Here is a 20,585-nt window from a genome sequence, read left to right as displayed (position 1 = left end):
CGCTTTCAGAGGCTAGAGAATGTTTTCCAAAAAGCCTGGCAGGGTAGCTTTAGGCAACCCCAGTTTGTGAATCAGTGATCTGACCTTGGGACAGGCCTCTTCTTTCAAGGGGCAATTCCTCCTAGGCAAGTTTGAAGCTTCTGTCTGCACCATGCAGAGGAAGGGGATGGGGACTTGCCTGATGGGTAATTTGGAAAGAATAATTAGATGTGAAAGATTTAGTTTCCTCTTGGTGCTCTTGGCTTCTCTGGGTTTCCTGCATGTCCTTGTTCCACATTGCCCAGGTGTTGAGGAATGAAATCATGGGGGCTAGTGGGCACCTTGTTTGTTTGTTTGTTTGTTTGCCATAGTGATAGAAACTGTATGTATTAAGTTCAGTACAAGTCCACCCAGGTAATGGCCACACTTTCTAGCTAACCTGGTAGTTGGCTAGAACAATGTAACTAAGTTCAAGCCACTGGACATGATCAGACATAAAATGTATAATTTCAAATGTCAATTGTCATACTATTTTCTTAATTTTTTATTTTATTTTATGTGTGTGGATGTTTTGTCTGGATGTTTGTTTGTGTACCACATGTGTGCCTGGTACTTGTGGGGGCCAGAAGAGGGCATCCAATCTCCTGGACCTGGAGTTACAAGTGGTTATGAACTGCCATCTTGTGGCTAGAAATCAAACCCAGGTAGACAGGCAGCCATTATTCTTGGCCACAGGTCCATCTCTTCAGCCTGTTTTGTTCTTAAAATAGCCCAGAACCCAAGTAGGGTGAGATGTTTATTAGATTTCTTTCTTAAGACCTGTGTCTGGGTTGGATAGACACTTGGCATATATATATATATATATATATATATATATATATATATATATATATATATATATATTAATGTTCTGTCTTCTCCTTGAGAGTGGGAAGCCAAAGGCAATCGTCATTCTTGTATTGGTTTTGCTATCTCTGAACCCTGTACAATGCAGAGTCTGGCTCAGAGTGAGTAATTGGAAAACTCAGACCACCCTGTGCTTGAGGCATAGCCTAGATCAGCCTCCTACAGATGGGGAGTAATGAAAAGCTCTGGATTTTCCTATAGAGGCCAGAGCAGTAGTGAGCCTATTTTACTTCAGCCTTCACTGGAAGCTGAGGCAGAGTCTCTGAGGCAGAATTAATATTCTTATCCCTAACTCACAGTGAATGGCAAGCCCCAGGAGTCACCAAAGACAAAGAGACTAAGCAGTGAGGTTGCAAACAGAGTCATAATCCCTCTGGTCCTCCATACTGGGGACCTCTCAGTAGTAGAGACTTAGGGCCTAGCTGCCCTCAGCCACCAGTGTCAGGGCTAGGTAGGAGTTCTGGGGAAAGTTTGGTGTTGGGAGTGAATGTGGATGCAGATGCAGGTGCTGCCTTCCCTCACGGGAAGTGGGGTGTGGGAGCAGCTTGACTGATGGGAAGGAAAATGCTGGTGAGCACAGCGTGCTTGTTGGTGCGCACTCACCAATGGGCAAAGGGATGTGAGCCTCCTGGGCCAGGACCTGGCCTGAAGCCATCACACAGTGCTTCCATACTCTTCTAGGGTAGTTAGAGCCGGCATATGCACCTTTTGGGCCAAAGCCATGCTGTCTATGTTCAAGGGCATGCTGTCAACAAAGGCTGCGCTTAAACACCAGCTTGCAAGTGAGGCTTATGGCCATGTGGCATCAGTGCCAGTGAAAGTCCTTCAGTCATTTTCCTTGTGACTTCTCCCCTGCTGCAATTCTGCAGAATCAAACAACAGGAAGGAGAGGATGGAAGGTGAGGATGACTTTTCACAGGCACCAGAGAGGCCCAAGCTGAGTATAAAGGGAGTGGGCTGTGGGCCGGATGTGAAGTGGCAATTTCTGTTTAGAATAGATTGGTTCCTGAAATTTGCAAAAATAAAACAGAAGGCCCTAACTGGGATTAGTCAGAACAGTGACGGGTGAACTAATGGGGTCTGCCTGAGATTATTTTGGTTGTTTGAGATAGGGTCTCACTACGTAGCTTGCTCAGGCTGGTTTTGAACTCATGATTCTCCTGTCACGTCTTCCCAAGAGCTGGGAATGCAGGTGTGTGCTCAGTTGCTGGGGGTTACTTCAACAGGCAAATGCTGAGGCGTTATCTGAGTTTGTCAAGGGCAATAGCGCTGTGGCTGGCTAGCAAATACAGGGAGAAGAGGCTGGTGCAGGGGAGTGCTACACTTTGAGGGGGTTTGAGTTTTGATTAGAGGCTCATGAACTGGGAACCAAGTCCTCAGTGTGGCTATGTTAAGAGGTGATGGAGAGTTTCAGAAAAGGGGTACTGGGTAGCTTTTCAGAGAGACCCAGTTCTTATGAGACCCCGAGTTATGAGAATGGATTGTTGTGACACACCAGCACTGGCCCTGCTGTACGTACTTCCTGACTTCCTTTCTTGCACAGTGATTAGGGTAGAGGTGTTCAACCTTCCTGATGCTGTGGCCCTTAAATATAGTTCTTCATGTTGTGGTTAACCCCCAACCACAAATCATTTTTGCTGCTACTTTCTAACTGTAATTTCACTACTGTTATGAATGATAATGTAAATATCTGCATCTTCTTAGGTCTTAGGCGATCTCTTTGAAAAAGGGTGGGGAGCCACAGGTTGAGAACCACTGGGTCAGAGCCTGCTGCGACAGTCTCATTTCATTTGGGGCATTACCTTGGAAAGTTTTCCGAAACTAGCTGGCAGTGGTTCCTTGTTTTTGCCCTTGAAGAACAAACACATTTTCTGTGGACATTGGTACCAAGGGACAAGGCCTTCCCGAAACCGGACCTCTTCTAAAGGAGGCGACTCCAGCCCTTCTCCCTCCTTTACTGTAACCTGAGGCAAAGCAGTCAGTCAGATGGAACAGGTGTTATATGATTGTACTCGTTTGGCATTTATTTTGACTGTAAGGATGTGAGTGATGTGATATGTGACTATTCCCTGCCTTCCATGGAGGCTGAGGGAGGAACAGGGTATTCCTATTGCAAGCTAGGATCCGCAAGCAGTCCAGGCTGGCTGGCTTCTTCCCAATTTGTGTTGAGCTCGGTGCTGCTCTGTCTGCAGCATTGCCGGGTATAAGGGATCAGCGGGGTCAACGGTTCACAGAACAGGCCATCTCAAGGGAAGCAATCAGGAAATGTGCAAAACAGATCAAGTCCCAGACCAGAGGGGACCTGGCCTAGCTTGACGTGAAGGGGGTTGGGTGTGGGGTGGGGGGCTTGTTAGAAGTCCATGTCTGGCAGCCTTGGGGACATGGAGGGCTTCTCAGGCTGGACAGCATAGGCAACAGTTTCACTCCACGGGTAGAGTGCTGTCTGGTCTGTGTCACCCAGGTCTGTGGAAGTGCCGCTGGGTCGGTCACTCGGACACATCGATGGGCAGCATGGCCTTGATTGCAGGGAATTTATTGCAGGAAAAGTCGGCAAGCAGTTGCTTGGTGCCACTCCGAGTGGGACGAATCTCAAATCGGACACGGGACTTCTCCTTGGGGCGCAGGGCTGGCACACTGGTGGGGAAGTACACAGATTAGTGTTGATGTGAAATCCAGAGGGCTCGGGCTACATGGGCCTTAGAGGACCCCGAGTCCTGTTCTAGTCATGTCAGGCAAGCCACCATTTCGTCAGCGCCCTCTAGCGGCCTTTTGGGGTGAGCTGGTTCCCTTTAACTCTCTGACACCCAGCTAAGGAGAGGAAGGGTATAGTCTTATGGTTTCCCAAATAGGCTAAGCCCTGAAGATCAGATTTTAGCACTTGCAATTAAGACTTCAAATTTGATGAACTCCAAATCCAGTGCAGATCCTTGAGTACCAAGGCCCACAAAGAATGAAGATTCAAGGCCAGAGGTTACTCTGTCTACTACCTAAAGGCTCTGGGCAGGCCCTCCCGGTTGACTCTGCTCAGGCCCAGGACTCACTCGATTTTAAGGATGCCGAGCAGCAGGCCGCTGCCCTCCACCAGCAACACGCAGTTCTTCACTGGCTCATCCAGAGGGTTGGAGAAAAGCATCTGCACGACCACTGGCTTCCGCACCTGAGCCTGGTCCAGCACCTGGAGGGAGGGCCCAGAGTTAGGATGCTAGGATGCCTGCTACCCTGTGAGAGCTCAGCATGATGATAGGCTGAGAGAGAAATGCTGCCTAGGATGTAGAATGGGAAGACCACTCCCTTCAGCCCTAAGTACTAGATGGTATCCTAACCTCCATGTGGTGTACCAAAACATTGCCATTATCCCCACGCTGTATATGTGAAGCAGCTCAGACAGACCTGTGTTGTTCTCTGTGACAGGAGGCATAACTGAGACAAGCTCACAACCCCAGCTCTGTGCAGAATGGGTAGCTCCTGCTTCTGAAGACATCCCACTGCCAGCTAGTTTTCTTGAACCTCCTACTTATTGGTTGTTTTTTTTCCCCCTTAAAATTTTTTTTTGGGGTGTGCATGCCCCCCCACACACACAGAGAAAGAGAGAGAGAGAGAGAGAGAGAGAGAGAGAGAGAGAGAGAGAGAGAGAACACACTCAGGAGGTTAGAGTCATAGAAAACGACCTTGGGATTTGGAGCCATATAAGCAACACAAACTACTTACCCCAAAAGGTAAGGACTGTTGATTATCTGCTAAGCATCAGCCATGATCAGACATAGCTGGTACAGAGGGATAATTAGTTACCTCCCCATCTAGCAAGGAACAAATGATGTCATGGAAAGGGAAGACAGTGTTTTGGAAACAGATGCTGAAATGGCGTGACTAGCACCTTTCTCTCTTCCACTGAGAGCCCTGGAGGATGTTGCATTAGTTAGTAGTTGTTCGTTTGTTTGTTTGTTTATTTTTCTTGTTGTTAGTGCTCATGGCTACCACTGTATGATGTAAAAGGGCAAGTTCAGACTAACTTGATACCTTGGGAAACACACACACTGAGAAACAAAAGGGCCTACCTGGCCCTAAAGCCTAGACTAATTTTTGACAGACATTGCAATATATCACAGTACACTCTGAATAAGTGAAACATATTGCACGTCGTGATTACTGTCATCTCTCCCTTGGAATTATAAGTATATGAAATAATTAGAAGAGAAAAGAATAGTTTTGTGCTGTTGATATGGAACAATGCTACATAAAAGTACCATAGTCTTACTGTTGACGTCACATGTGTCCTTCTGTATATTTATTTATCTTTAATGCTGTTTATTAATCAAGTCTATAAACACACTCTTTTATATTGTCAAGTGTCTGGTTCTTTATGCTTGTATATTAACTTGGGTCTATAAATGCAAGCAGCAGACTGGATGTGGAACCCTAGTCATGAACTTGATGGTTCTCACCTCTTTGGAAAAACATTCAGATGTTATTTCTGATCCCATGGTGTAAGGTCCCCAGGTTAGCCCATGTTAATTGCCAATCAACAGTAGATGAGAGATTGGGATAGGATCAACGAGACAGTTAAATGAGATAAGAGAATTTTACCTAGAATGTTATCTTTTTCTATAGATTCCCTTCATGAGTTTGAACCTCTGACACTGCTCTGAGTGAACTACATGTCGACTTATTTAGTGGTCAAAAATGTCTCTATTTTCAAGACTGTCAACAGGAAGGGAGGGTATGTTTGAGAGAAGGGAAATTGGGTGTATCTTATAATGACTCAAGGAAGTTCGGTATGGCCTTTATCTTGACAGCATCAGTGATAAAGATGGCATAGTGTCTCTAAAGATAAGTCAGACAGCGTACGGAAATCTAAAAATTGAATGTGAATATATGAATATAAGATGATTATGTAAGGATGTTTGAGGATTAGGGAGTAAAATGTGGGGAAACTAACTTAATTTAAATGCTCATCCTTTTAGGACAAAATATTTTTATAGCTGAGCTGGTCACCACCAAGTATTGTTGTTGGCCAGCTTTGGGGATTGGAGAAAACACCCAGCTGTCCATTATGCTGCAGGGATGGACGGTGAGAGCTTCCTGGAAACTCTCTGTGAAGCAAAAGAGGCTGCAGCATGCAGGAGCCATACAGGAGCTGACAGACAACAGCTTCCCTCAGGGAAGCAAAAGTGGCTACAGCATGCAGGAGCCATACAGGAGCTGATGACAACAGCTTCCCTCAGGGAAAGCAGGGATGGCAGCCCAGGGCCACAAGCTCAGCTGGAGTCATGACCCATGGAGGATGGTGTTTCTGTTTGATGAGGTTTACTTGGTGAGATGACCCCAGAACAGCATTAACACTAGCTCCACTGGCACTGACTATCAGACAGGGCACAAATTGTTAAACAAAGATGTGCTTTCAATGGGACAAATGTTTAGAATGTTCTGGTGACCAGGCCTGATCTGTGAAGATCTGTCAAGCATGGCTACTTTGAGGATGTGACACCCTGCAAGGAAAGCACCTCCTCACTCCTGACAGAGCTGGAGCAACAAACAGACTTAGCTAAAGGGCTTGCTCACTTTCCATGATGGCAAATACTGGAGCCCAGATACAAGGCCAAGTCTACTTATGAGTAAGGCTCAAGGTTGGAATTACTGCCCCACTGTGACTGTCTAGCCCTGAGGTGGGACCACCTCTGTCCTAAAGCACAGTGGACTAAACAGGACAGCAAAGCAGTCGCTGCATGGGAAATGGGACCCTGTATCACAGTGAACACCCTGGGGCCCTTTTCCTGATACCAGGAACTCTAGAAACTAGAGGTAGCTTAAGAGAGGTGGGACCAGGGCAGAGACACGATTACCTGGATCCTGTACCACGGGAACTCAGGAAACCAGCAGTGGGATTATATAGGAAGAAGCCAGCACTATATACAGATACAGTAGACAAAGGGTAGCCAGATCCTTGAGGCTCTTATGTACATCCCTAGGGAAAACCCTGCCTTTTCTGCTCACTTCCTGGTGGCTAATGGGGCTCCTGGGACCAGGGGAGACACCCTTTCCATCCTCTTACCTCCAGGGTCAAAGCGGGGTTGTCCAGGATGACATCCCGCTCTACCACCACTTCAGCCTCATCAGGCACCTTGCATACAGCTGTGATCCGGATCATGTTGTCTGCTGTCAGGTATCTATCATACTGAGAGTATGCAATCTTCACCGGATACTGTATTTCTGAAAGGAGAAGCCGGAAGTGGATGGGCTGATCGTGGAGCTGAGCTCTGGAATCCTCTTTAGAACTGAGTGGAGCTGGGCTGAGCTGAGCTGGCAGGAGGCTGTGCATGTCGCCCATTGCTTTAAAAAAGCCTTCGGCCCTCAGGTTTTGTGGGGTTTGTAGAGTTTGTGGTTTTGTTGGTTTTGGTTTGGATTTTTTTTTTTTTTTATCATGAGGTGGGGAGGGGCAGAATGAGGGACAAGGAGGTCCCAGGATGCAAGCAAGCAAGCAAGCAAGTAAGCAAGCTTGCATCCAAAAAGGAGGGACATGAAGGGCTGAGTGCAGCTGCCCCTTCCAGGCCTGGGAAGTGTCAGAGGGTGAGTTTCCTTGTTAGAGACAGGGAAGAAGGATGCTAGCCTATTGCTTAATGGTGGTGGCAATCCGGGCGACAACACAGTAATGAGTAGGCAGGGAGGCGAAGGCATTGGCTCATCTAATAAGCTGTGATTCTAGAGTGACAGTGTCCTCAGTTTCCTTCCTCTGGGTGCTCCCACTTCAGTGCTGTCCTCACTCTAGGAAAGCAAAGCTTAGAAGACCACACAAGGTTTTCTAAATCATATCCCTCTTCTTGGGCTTCACCACAAAAGCCTTCCAGGATGTCTTACTGCTTCAGGGATAAAGTTCAGACCCTTAACCTGTCCCTGTCCCAACTGTGCAAAAGGCACCTCCTCCTCAAAACACCCTGAACTTTGTCATCGGTCTGTACATGTCATCGGTCTGTACAGACATCAGGCTTGTCTCCACCACACTTCTGACTTGTGGGTTTTTCCCTTGGTGGGATTTCCTCCTCTGGCTTTTCTCTAGGCCTTCAAAGATTCCCTCTGTGGTGCTGGAGACAGGATCCACGCTAAGCACATACTCTTATCAGTGAGCTACACTTTCATTCCACAAAAACCTCCCAACACTGCAGATCGTGGGGATTTTCCCTCTTCAGATGGTCTCGGGCTTTGCTTTCCTTCCCACGGTTGTGCCCCATGGCCTTGTGGGGGTGAGGCAGCTAGCAGAAAGTTCTCTCTGCTTCTACTGAGGGGATTGGCTATAACAGTCCCTAATAGGGAGAAGGAATCCTCCAATCAGTTGGCCCAGCCTTCTCAGTGGTCTGACTCTGAGGCTCAGAGAGGGAATAAGACTCACTCAGGTTTATCCAGGAAGAACCCGAGCATCAGGATTCCAGGCCCACTTCCCCTGCTCTGCATTCCACTCTGCTGGGGTTTTGGTTGTTTTTTTTGTTTTTTTTTTTGTTTGTTTGTTTTTTAACAGAGGATTAAAATGTTTTCCCCCTTTCATATGGAATATTTTTGGTCTACAGAAATAGGTAGTCCTATGCTAGAGATGTACCTTTGGTAGTTTTCTTGCCTAGCAAGGTGCCAGAGGTAAATAACACCAACAGTTGCTTCTGATACTGACATTTCTGCTGGAAGACAAGCTGCGAAGGGATTCTGCCTTTTAGCAGAGGTAAACACAGCTCAATTTTTCTTGGAATTCTTTCAGGGCAGGCTATATAATTAACCAGTTTCTATTCATTCTTGATGTGAGGCGAATAACCACCCCACCCTTGTCAATCTGCTTTGTCAGCCCAAACTTTTCATGACAGCTCCAGGATTTTGCCAATGCCGGCACACGCCTACATTCTAATCCCACAGAAGCAGTCTCCCACTGCTCAGCCTGGTTCCCTTCCCTTCTTTGCTGCCCCGGAGCAACAAGTCACTGAACCTCCCAAATGCTTAGATCTCCAAGAAAACCTGTCACTGTCATCAGGAAAACTGCACCCAGAGTCTGGAAGCTGTGGGCAATGCGGGGCAAGGGTTTAAGACCTTGGGATCTTTCGAAGACCACCCAAGGTCAAATCGACACCAGGAAAACAGCTACAAAACCTAGCAAATAGGAGGTAATCCTTAGTCACCATGGCACAAGTCACAAGTACCTGAAGCTTTCTATTCACCTCTGTAACATGAGGCTTGAAGTCACCCCTTCCTTATAGAAGGTCAGACAAGGTTACATTCACTCTGAAAATCATGCAGGGGGGCACACACCCGTACAGGACACTGTGCTGTGGCTATGAACTGCTGAAGCCTCCTTTCTTCCTTTGCTGGGGCTCAACAAACATGTAGCTAGCGGCACAGTGACTGGCCTTGCTCATAGGACAGCAACTTCCAGGGCGTCAGAACTAAGGCTTACCCACGGAGGCCATTCACAACTCCGTCCACAGTCAGCTGACTCACCGAAAGCAGTAGGATCCCATTAGAGACCAGCTCTCTTGGGCCCTAGATTGATTGAGTCCCACCAACTACAGGATGAGTTACCTTCTTCAGGATCCAAGGCTATTGTGGCAGAGTCTTTCCACACTTCATGGACAAGGGTACCATTGTAGATGATGGTCCAGGCTGTCATGTTCATCGTCACTGTCTTCCTATCACTAGTTATATTTTTGAGCATCAGGGACAGACTGACTTCTTTGCCTACTGCCAGGACCCCATTGACCTTGAACTTCCCAGAAATGCTGGGCTCCTTTTCTTCCCCTTCCGGATTCCTTGAAGATGTTGCACCAAAAGATGCATTAGGTTTGAGTTTGTTGGAAGCCTTTTCATGCACTTGTCTTTCTTCCCTGGAACCTGTGCGTTGGTGAGAGAAACAAAAAACAAAACACCTTAGGGATGTAGCTGCAGTTCAGACAATGGACAGTGTGAGCTGCCTGGAAAGTGACCTAGATCTAACATTGACACCGCTTCTACCCATTCAAGACGCTCCCAGCAAAGGCCTTATCTTGTCAGATCTCCATTGGCCCTCCTTAGTATAAGGCTTCCAGGCCAACTGGGCCCTGGTCCTTTTTCAATCAAGTCTATTCTAGGGAGCCACAGGAAAAGCTAGGTCAGTCTCTGCAAACATTACTATAGACCTTCATCATTTCCTTGTTTTAAGTTAGTTTTTTTTTTTTTAATTTTCTACCTCCCTCCCTCCTTCCTTCCATGTCTTTCTCACTTCTTTTCTCTTTCTTTGGCTGGAAGATCTCTCCCTGAAACTTGAAGAACAAACCAATGATCATTTAAAAGCAAATGGCAAAACTGAACAGAGAGGAGTGAGAATGAATCCATAAGCAAAGCCAAAGCCGTGAGAAAGAGCTCCCAATCCCTTGCCCACATTTTCTGGGGCTTGTGTCTAGAGGCACTCTGAGAGTCAGCAAGTGACACCTTTGTCTGTGCAAGTCAGCAAGAACATCCTGAGGCTGATGAGGTTCCAAGTCATAGCTAGTTTGAATTGCTGAGAAATTTGGAGTCTCAAAAAATACAAGAGCTCAGACAAAGGGTACATTCCCAGACTCTGTTGGTACTGCTGACTATGGCAGCAGAAGTAGTGAGAGGACAGCATTGGTGACACCCTAAAGGCTCATGGCACACTGGGAACAGAGCAAACAACTCCAAGCTCAGGCTGACTAAGCAGTTCACCGTCCCCTCACGGCCTTGACCTGCAGACACATGTACCATACAGCAGAAGGTCTTGGCCTCCAAAGATAGAAAGGTGACCATGTTGGCATGTACGGACCCTTAGGCTTTCCCCCAACCAATGTGTGAAGGTTTCAAAGTAAAGCAGAAGGTTTAAGATGAGTACTCTACAAGTATGTGAGTCCTTTCCATGAATTATGTAAATCCCCTGGCAGGGACTTCAGAGACTCGTGCAATCTAAGAGAAGTTACTGATTTGGACTACTCTGGGATTTGGATGAAGAAAGGGAGGGACTCATTTCCAGGGATCTGGGGCCTGGTCTAAGGATCCTCCCTTGTACCCACCCTGCTGAAAGCAAGAGGCTAGATTACCCGGCTTGAGAGCTCCCGGAGGGTCAGGTTCCTCTGGATGCCCTTCCATTCTCTAGCTGATCTGTCAGTCCACACCCAAAGCTGAAGGCTCTACCGAGCCTCTGAGCCTCTTTGCCTGAGTCCCTGAAGCAGGCGTTTGCTCGAGGAGGTCCCAGAGTCTATATAGGTCACCTGCTGAGCTTACTCAAGACTATGCTTCCTGCTGTTGTGTTCTCACCACAGTATTGCTATTGTGCAAATGCTTAGCAACCCATTTTTATGAGCTTTTCCTGCCTGGGGCTCTCTGAGACCAACTGGCATTATTAGGCAAGAAGATCTGGGTAATGTCAGACAGCAGTTCCATCCTGCTGCCATGCATGAGCAGAGGTACTGCCAGGAGTCCTGGAGGGAGCTTCCTACTAGGCCCTTCTCCATTGCTTAGAAGGTTGCTAGGACTTCAGGGAAACAGGATCAACATGTGAGAGTAAGAGGGAAAGCCACAGGCTCATACAGCCAGGTAAGCAGTGTCTGAACAAAATAGTCCGTGGGAAGGCATTATTCCAGGGGAAGGATCCAAATGGATGGAGATCACCATCCTAGTCACTAAGTCCTTACTGTGTGCCAAACACTGCACTTTGTGTACATTTTTTGTATTGATATCCAACCCAAGAGAGATACTGCTATCCTCTATGCTTTGTTGGCAGGGGAACAAGAAAATCAGAGGTAATATGGAGCCTGTTATAAGCGGTAGGTAGGACTGAGAGTCGCCTTCTGTCCTGGCTTATTTGTTTCCTGTTCCTTATGCTTGTCTTACACCATGATATTGAAATTACCAGGCTGGCACCTGCCTCTCCAGTGACACCATCTGCTGTGTTTTATCTACAGGGTACCTGGAGTAGGCATTCAGGCTTGTGAAAGTTGTCAGATAGTTTACTACGGCATGCACAATCTCCTTTTAAGGCTCTACCTTTCTCAAACAAGCGTATTTCTATTTCAGAGAATTTCAACAGTGTTTACAGACCTCAAAGTGTCCATCCACTGGTACCTAGAGTGGAGACCTCTGGCCTTGGAGTTAGACTCCACCTTCTGGAGTCAGTTTCCTCCTGTGAACACTGACTAATACCAATAGCCAGCAGTTGTTGGAGATTTGGTCTGATTTTAGGAGCACTGTAGGCACATTTAGAAGTGTAATTTTCTTTCACCCCGCCTCCCCGTTCCTATAAACTGTGAGGATCAGTTGAGTTTCCAGTCAACTTTTTCCAAGTATTTTAGAAAGAGTAAAGTATGAATCCATTGGAGAGTGCCCATGGCCTGCTAGAGCAACCGCTAAATTACTCTGGGCTGTTTCTAAAGTGGAGCCACACCTCCAAATGGAGAGCTTTTGCCATCCTTGAGAACTGCTATGCTGCTGGTTGCCAAAGCAACTTTTGAGTGACCATGGCCTTCCTAGGTTACTGTACGAGGATGGAGATTTCAGGGACCATGGCATTAGCCTCCTCCAGGAATCATACCCCGGGACTTCTTAGGGGGTGGGGGCCATGCATGCAGATGCACAAGCACACACATCCATGAGTTTGTTTCTTTACTGAGATGGCATTCTCTGTCTATATTCTTGGAGACTAGAGACTGATAGGTAAATGTGTCTCAAGGCCCTTGAGGATGGTACCTCTCCCTGTGATGCTCAATCATAGTAACATTAGTTCAGTTGACAATTGAGAAAGGACATATCTGAAGGTGGGCTGGGCTTACACTTGTCTGTGCTCTGATATTAACTCCCCCAGGTATTGTAGCTGTACTTGATGCTTCTGTCCCCATTGAAAACAACAGCTGAGCACTTGAGGCATCCTGCCATTTCTGTACAACTAGCTGAGATGTCAGAGTATCAGGGAAAGGCTCTTTTTCTTGTCACTCTCAAAGTTGTCCACCCATCACCAAGCCCCATGTGGCATCGCTCGGTCAGCACCCATCCTACCTTCTGCATACTTGTACTTGTCTGTGACATCCATGCGAGAGTTGCTGCCCACTGCCTTGGTGCTGATGTATTTGCCAATGGAGTGAGTGTCCACAGAATTCTGCTTCTGGCTGTTATTTCTACTATTATAGATCCAAGTGATGCGATCAGCATTGACCTCCGAGAAGATGAAGACCATGTCAAAATTCTTGTCCACCTCACCTTCTTTGATTGCGTTAACAGAAGCTGGACCGCACTGGAACACACCTGATGAGCAGGATGTAGAGTTTGGATGCATGCAAACCACAGCTACACCCATCCACTCCAGCCCGGCTAAGATCTGACTCTGGGGGCATACTGATATGACAACGTAGCACTCCTCTGCCTTTACTCCAGCCAAACCTCAGTTCTAACTGTCACCCATTGGTCTGGCACACAGCAGCTATCCATCACCATCATTCTGTAACAAGTCCCTGGTCCAGCTCTACTTAAGACTTGCATCTTGACCCACTGAGGTCAGTCTGGTCTTTCTCTGAGGTGCTTCTTTTCTGCCTCTGAAATCACTCTAGCCCAGAGGTGCAACTGACTTTCTATTTCTAGAAATCTTTCCTGAACATCTAGTCCATGGGATCCTTCCTCCTCTGAGTTTTCAACCCCAACCTTCATCAAAAGTAAAGGCTCAGGCCCTGAACAGGAGCAAGGCAACCCATTTGCCTTGAAGGGAGCCTAGCCTGTCAGAAGGCACACAGGAGGGAGCAGGAACAGGAGCAACAACAGCCATTGCCGTGGGCCTGTCACAGAAAGAACAACAGGACTGACTCCAGGGCTTCTGCCCTCAAAGGCCATGCTGCTGGAAGCAGAGATAGGAAATAATTATTGGCAAGGGAGAGAATCTTATCCCTGTTGCCTGACATAGGCTAGAGCTCTTCAGTGGTAGCAGTAGCCGGAGGGGCTGCAGAGGAGGGATCCATTTAAATGGCAGCATAAATAAGGAAAAGTCTTCCTCCCATCGCCCATTGTGGAGCTAGAGAGGGCTTCGGGCAAGCTCAGAGCGGCTCCAGCAGGGTTACCTTGGCTTCTCTCCTGCGGGGTGGCATCCAGCACCTGCCATCCATTGTATGAGGGGCCTAGGTCAGTCCGCACGAACCAGCCTTCATTCCAGACGTGAAAATTCCTGCAGACACAAGGCCACATCGCAAATGAAGGACAGCACCACTTCTCTGACCAAATGCAGCTCTCAGATCCTCCCTGAGTTGCTCCCTGTGCTGGAGATTCCACCAGTCCTGGTGGGCATCCTCTCCCTGAAACCCTCCCAGGACTGTAACCTGAGGCTCGGAGACACCAGGAACAGAGCTTGGGCTGACAGAGGAGAGTGAGGAGGCTGCTCTGAAAAGTAAGACTCAAGCTGGGAAAGGAACCCCAAATTCGTCTGTAAACTGTTCGTTTCTGGGTGACCCATGAACCATACATGCATGAGACAAATCAAGTATCGTGATAAAAATGACGGAGCTGAGCTACTCCCACTGTACGGAGGCAGTTTGCAACCCGGGTCCATCTAGGGTTTTGCTGGTACACTGTAAGGGAATACAGCCGTTCAGCATGCCTCTGGAGAACCCTGACTAATACACTGGGGTATAAGCCAAAGGACCTCAACACACAGAGGACCAGCAATTATGCTAATTCAGCCTCAAGAGAAAAGACAATCAAGAGTTGAAGTTGTCAGGCAAGGACTTTAAAGAAGCTACATTAACTAGAATCAATGGCATACAGGGAAATATAGTCACGGAGAACAAAGAGAGAGGAACTTCTGTCAGACAAATAGAATGTTTTCTTTTCTTTAGAAGAATCTAATGGAATGTTTTAACTGCACCCTCCCTGATATCTGAAAGTGAATAATTCAGTGGATAAGTTTGTTAGGAGAACAGCTGTAAGAGAGGAAGGATGAACATACTTGAAGAGAGATCTGCAGATCACATGAATTATGTCTGCAAATGGGAGAGAAAAATAAAAGATGACAAAAAAAACAATAAAGTAATAAAATAGGCACAACATATATGCTGGGCAGAAACTTAACCATATTATGGTTATATGATACTTACAGATTAATAAGAGGAAAATAGAAGAAGAACATGCCACTGAAGAGTGACAGTTTTCCTAAGCACGGTGACTGAACATACGACTCTAGTTTTAACCTAACTGCTATTAAAAAAAGAAAAAAGATTAAAATGGGGCTGGAGAGGTGGCTCAGGGGTTAAGAGTTCTGATTGCTCTTCCAGAGGTCCTGAGTTCAATTCCCAGAAACCACATGGTGGCTCACAACCATCTGTAATGGGAGCCCTCTTCTGGTGTGTCTGATAGTTACAGTGTACTCATATAAATAAAACATAAACCTTAAAAAAAAAAGTTAAAAATCCCTTGGATAACCCTGACTCAAAAGGGGATTTTTCATGCCTACATTAGGATTTAAAAAAAAAATTGGCAAAGAGAAACCATGATAGATTCTGCCTGCTAAACATTGATTACAGTCTAGTCTGAGGGCCTTGGTCACATTCAGTAAAAAAGCAAGTGCTACTGACAGCTGTGAGGACTTAAAGTGGTATGGCCTTTGCAGAGGGCAATTTGGCAATGAGTATAAAACTCTCTAAAGGTCTGCATACCCACCAAGCCAGTTTGCACCACGAGGGATTTCTCCCGTGGAAAAACTCACGACTATGCACAGTTGCCTGGACAAAGGTGCTCACGGTGGCCTTGTAAGAGCGAGAGTGTAGGAAGAAAAACTTCACCACTAATGGAATGGCCAGATACATTGTTGCACAGCTATAAATAAAATATCACACTACCGTAAAATAAATAACAAGCAAAATGAAGCCAGTATTTAACACAGAGAGGTTATCTAATATAGCATAAAGTAAGAAAATCAAATGGAAGCTATGTGTGTAGTACATAGCTGTAATCCTGGGATGGCAAAGCAGGAGACTGTGAACTCTAGGCCAGGTTGTGATACATGGTGACACATATCTCAGAAGCAAAACAAACCCCACAAAAACCAACAACAAATCAACAGTTAGATTTAATAAAATAAAATGAAAACAAAATTAATTACAAAATCAAGGTAGAAAACTGCACGTGAGTGTGTGTGTGTGTGTGTGTGTGTGTGTGTGTGTGTTAGTGGTGGTGGTGGTGAAAGGGCTTGAACTCAGGACCTTGTGTATGTTAGGCAACCACTCTACTATTGATACATAGCCTTGCCCCTTTATTCCTTGACTCTATAAATGGAAATAATTAACCATTCCTTTTTTTTTTTTACAATTAGTAAACTGTGGCACCAAGAAAAGTGACTCCACAGCTTACACTCAGGAAATTCAGGTATAAGGGGAGCCAAAGGGAAACAAACGTCACAGTATCAATACAAGAATACGATAATAGTTTAAACGTATAGTGGATCATACTCCATTTAAATGATTTCACTTTTGAAGGGTATTAGTAGCAAGGAGAACATGTTTATCACATACTATATCACTCAGAAATATATGATTAATTGGGGATGTAGCTCAGCAGTAGAGTGCTTGAGTAGCCGGGGCAAGATCCTGGGCTCTAGGTTGGAGAGAAGCCCCAGCAGGGCAAGCGCTTTGCTGGAGTCAGATCCCTGGAAGACCCAGCAGGGCAAGCGCTTTGCTGGAGTCAGATCCCTGGAAGCCCCAGCAGGGCAAGCGCTTTGCTGGAGTTAGATCCCTGGAAGCCCTGTGATGGAAAGAGAGATCTGACTCCCTCAGCCTGTCCTCGGACTTCTGCATGCTCGATGTGGCACACATATGCCCACATATAAACACACACACACACACACACACACACAGCCACACCAGGGGGGGGGTGGTTAAACAATATTAAAAAATGTAAAGACTCTAAGCTCAGTCCCATACTAAAATGCAAGCAAATCCTGTAAGTGAAACCATGAAGTGGCTGGCTTCCATCTACGAGACATAATAGTACGCATCTATCACACGTTCTATCTTGTTCCTAAACTTTGCAAAATGTATTATCTTAATTCTACAATAAAAAGCATTAAAGCATCACCAGGACCCCTTTCCAGACCCGTGCTGAGCAGAACTCTGTGTCTCCTACATCACCCAATGCTTCCATTTTTACTCCAGAACCACTGCTCTTTGTGTGCGGCTATAAACTGCTCTATACAGTCCCTGCTTTTAACCTCTTGGCACCCAGCGTCCCAGTGCAAGTGCTGAGCCAAGCTTGCTGATTTGAACAGCTTTGGGAACAAGGCTCCTGTAGCGGCCTCGGTGACCTCCCTGCAGATCAAGTGGTTAAGGGTTAGGAGGGGCAGGGATCAAAAGGCAGAGGTCTGTGTAAGAAGACGGGATGGGTCACTGAAGAAGAATAGGGACCAACAAGCTTTGAACACTCCGCTCCCTAGGTAGGGCAAGGCAGAGCAGGGCAGGGCAGGGCAAGGCAATCCTCATTTGCCTATTACCTTGAAGCTCTGCAAAAATCTACAGATAGTGTCCTGTATGCGACGAGAGGGGCGTGGGGGATGAACAGAGAGAAGCAGCTAGAATCATCAAGAAAACTTGGGCAACTTTTCCTAATAATTGGGTTGACATTTGATTGAATAGTCTCCGGAGCCCTCCCCTTCACAGTGGCCCAACAGGAACCTGGGTTAAAAACAACAACCCACCACCATTAAGTTCCCCAAAGTATCCTGCTCCGGAAGAAAGCAAAGGCTCTGGATAAACAAGAAAGCTTGTCTCTTTTAGGCCTGGGGAGAAGCTATACTCGATTGGAGGCTGCACGTGCGACTACAAGGGAGCCCTGAAGAAACTGCAGAGGATACTTAACCCAGCCTTTCAATGTATAGGTGGGAAATTAAGTACAACCCCCCCCACACACACACACAAACAATAAAAACAACAGAAAGTAAGCATCTCCCAGTCAGTGAGAGTGTCTGTCTCCTAGCTGCTCATCTTTAGACAAGTTCCAGGCCACAAGGGGAAGTTCCACTCAGGGAACCAAACTCTGCAATGTTCAAAAAGGAATATATATATTCCCTTTAGGTGACTTGTAATGCCTAATACAGTGTAAATGTGACATACAGGTAAATGATATCGTTTAGGGAATAAGGAAAAGGTCTATCATGTTCAGACAAAATCATGGTAGGCCTAACTCCATTTCCAGTTCAGAGTCTGTGAGTCTGTGAACAGTTACAGAGGGCTGGCCGTAACTCTTGATGGGCATCTCTTCACTCCTCTGTAAGATGACCAGGACTCTCCCTCGCCCTCAGTTTGCTTCTAATCCTAATGTTCTTTGTGTTAATAGAAACCTATTATGTTCTAACTGCAGCTTAGTCACAAATTCAGTGTGACGTTGGGCAAGTTATTTTTCTTTGTGGCACCCCTGGGATATGTTTGGTCTTATCAGGAAGTATTATTTACTGTTTAAAGTGAGCCAAGGAACCCAGCTTCTCCATCCAAGTGGTTTAGACAGCACCCAACCTAATATTCCACACTGTGATGTCTTGCCAACCTTCTTTGGAAAATACCCAGATAGGATCTGTTAGATGTCTCAGGCTTTAGTCAGGAACAGTAGCAACAGCATTCTCTACTGCTCTGTGAGGAGATTCTGTCCTTTTGGAATAAATTACTAAGCTGCCAAGAAAATAAATTTAATTTCATTTCTCTGTGCTCAGTCCCTCACCTGTAGGTTGGGTCTGTAACAATATAAAGTAAAAAACATAAAGTAACAATACCTATCTCCTGGTTTGTGAATGTAAATGTTAGCGGGGAGAACACTAGTTGGCATCCAGTCATACGTCATCTATTGCTAAGCACTTCCTGACCGATTCTCACCTGCAACGTCAGGCTCCTATGAACAGCAGTTTAAATTTAAAGCTTTCAACATTGATGACACGCAAGTTTAGACTCAAGTTTTTCTGCCTAAAATTAAGCTGTGCTTACTGTGTGAAAGGTTAGTAACTCTGCTCCCCTTGGGTATGCTTGATGTGTGTGTCTCTGGAGGGAGCAGCTAGATCTCACACTAAACAGGGTCTGAGAGGGAGAAATATGGTTGAGACTTATAAGAGCTGGTAAGATGCTTGGATGATAATCGAGTCCTGGACCAACTCTAATGCTTCAACGGAGGAGAAACTTGGGAGCAGAAACCCGGAGCGGTTTGCACAAGTCCATAGCATGCATGTTGCAGAGCTGGAAACAAGGCTCAGGACTCTGTCCTAACACTATCCAGGCCTGGTTCTCCACACACAACTGCCAGGAAATGGGGTTGTGGGTGGTGGCGAATACAAGTCCTGTTGCTTTTGGAGAAGGGATCCATATAAGGAGTTAAGAAAGTGAGGGTGACAGGCCCCATAGGAACCGTCTGAGTCTAGATCTGGAATCTTCCCTTAAAGCCAACAGAATGGCAGTGTGGCCCCAGGCCTGTCTCTCTCAGGCTCTATTTGTCTTTAAGGTGACCATATTTGGAATAAATTACTAAGCTGCCAAGAAAATAGCCCCAAATTTCTCTTTTGTTGAAGCTTCTCTTGAGGATCCCTTCCCTGGGTTCCCAAAGGGCTTGATCTGAATCACTGGTCTGGACATCACTCTTAATGCCCTGTCCCTTGTCCCCAACACTGCTGTGAATGCTTTCAGGAGAGGAGTTGGGTCTTAAGTTCTGTGGTCTCCTTGTAGTTCATGGCCAGGCTAAAACACAAGGGACCTTCCCACAGAGATCTGCCAGGCTGCTCCTGTTCAGCCATCTGTCTCCTCCCCCAGTGATCAGAACTGACTGTGGAGAGATTTCAGACACCACAACAAAAACAAAAATCGGGAAGAAGAAAAAGACATCAAGTTTGGGGAAGCTGGAAAACAAAACTCTTGTCATTAGTATTGATGTCACTAGGGAGAAAGCTGTATATCTGCAAAGAAAGGGGAAAACTCCTAATACAACTCCTTGGAAACCCTCCTCAAGCCAAGTGACTGTGGGTGAGTCATGTGCTCATTGTCCTGTAGAGGGGAGGGGACACTTTATTAGGTCAGTCGTTGGCATGGGGTGGTTTGTTTATATTAAAAACTTTCCCACTTCTTTATTTCATTTTTTCTGTTAGGCTGAACACAGTTCAGAAGAGTTGAACTTTCTTAACCTGTTATATAAACAAGCTGAAAGTTGGTCAAAAATGGTAACTGCTATAAGGTTCATCTAGTCGTGTGGATACTTGTGAATAACTATGCATATGTGACTCAAGCAATGGATTATTGACCATGTGTGTGGTACTTTATATAAAGAGAGCCATGGATAACTATGCGTGTATGCAGAGTATTCCATTGATAATAACTGTTAATAACCTATCATATGGTATAACCTTAAACAGTTATAATAATATGTGTGTAATGTAAACACACCACTATTAGTAATTATTCACTTTAGAGCTTTACAAAATCTACTTCTAGCTGGCATCTATATAAATTATATATATCTGCGTCCATACGGCTCCATGACTATGGCATATTTATGATTAGAAATATATGGTGGTTAAACACATACATTTTCTTATTTTCACCTGCAACCCAGGTGAAATGTGTTTTCATTCTGTCAACTAAGATGCATAATAAGTGTATATAAGCTATGAAAAAAATGTATTTTTTTTCTTGTTTAAGAAAATAGGCTGTGCATGGTGGTGTGCACCTGCAGTCCCAGCTCTCAGGAAA

At 45.9% G+C, this 20,585-nt stretch overlaps 1 protein-coding gene across 1 annotated transcript in view; it reads right to left on the bottom strand.

The window, feature by feature from the left end:
- Window positions 1–2,883: 2,883 nt before the first annotated feature.
- The window catches only part of Tgm3 (transglutaminase 3), a 36,082-nt gene continuing 18,380 nt past the window's right edge, over window positions 2,884–20,585 (bottom strand). The window contains exons 8-13 of the mRNA XM_031371888.1: window positions 13,944–14,047; window positions 12,895–13,140; window positions 9,436–9,744; window positions 6,935–7,092; window positions 3,927–4,060; window positions 2,884–3,519 (exon numbers count right to left, since the gene is read on the bottom strand). Coding sequence (XP_031227748.1) covers window positions 3,372–3,519; window positions 3,927–4,060; window positions 6,935–7,092; window positions 9,436–9,744; window positions 12,895–13,140; window positions 13,944–14,047 — 1,099 coding nt within the window. The 3' untranslated portion in view covers window positions 2,884–3,371. The remainder of the gene's footprint in view (window positions 3,520–3,926; window positions 4,061–6,934; window positions 7,093–9,435; window positions 9,745–12,894; window positions 13,141–13,943; window positions 14,048–20,585) is intronic.

The sequence above is a fragment of the Mastomys coucha genome, unplaced genomic scaffold (genome assembly GCF_008632895.1).
Source record: "Mastomys coucha isolate ucsf_1 unplaced genomic scaffold, UCSF_Mcou_1 pScaffold15, whole genome shotgun sequence".
Classification (NCBI taxonomy): domain Eukaryota; kingdom Metazoa; phylum Chordata; class Mammalia; order Rodentia; family Muridae; genus Mastomys; species Mastomys coucha.
The sequence above is the reverse complement of the archived record's forward strand: the minus strand, read 5'-3'. Positions and strand labels throughout refer to the sequence as shown.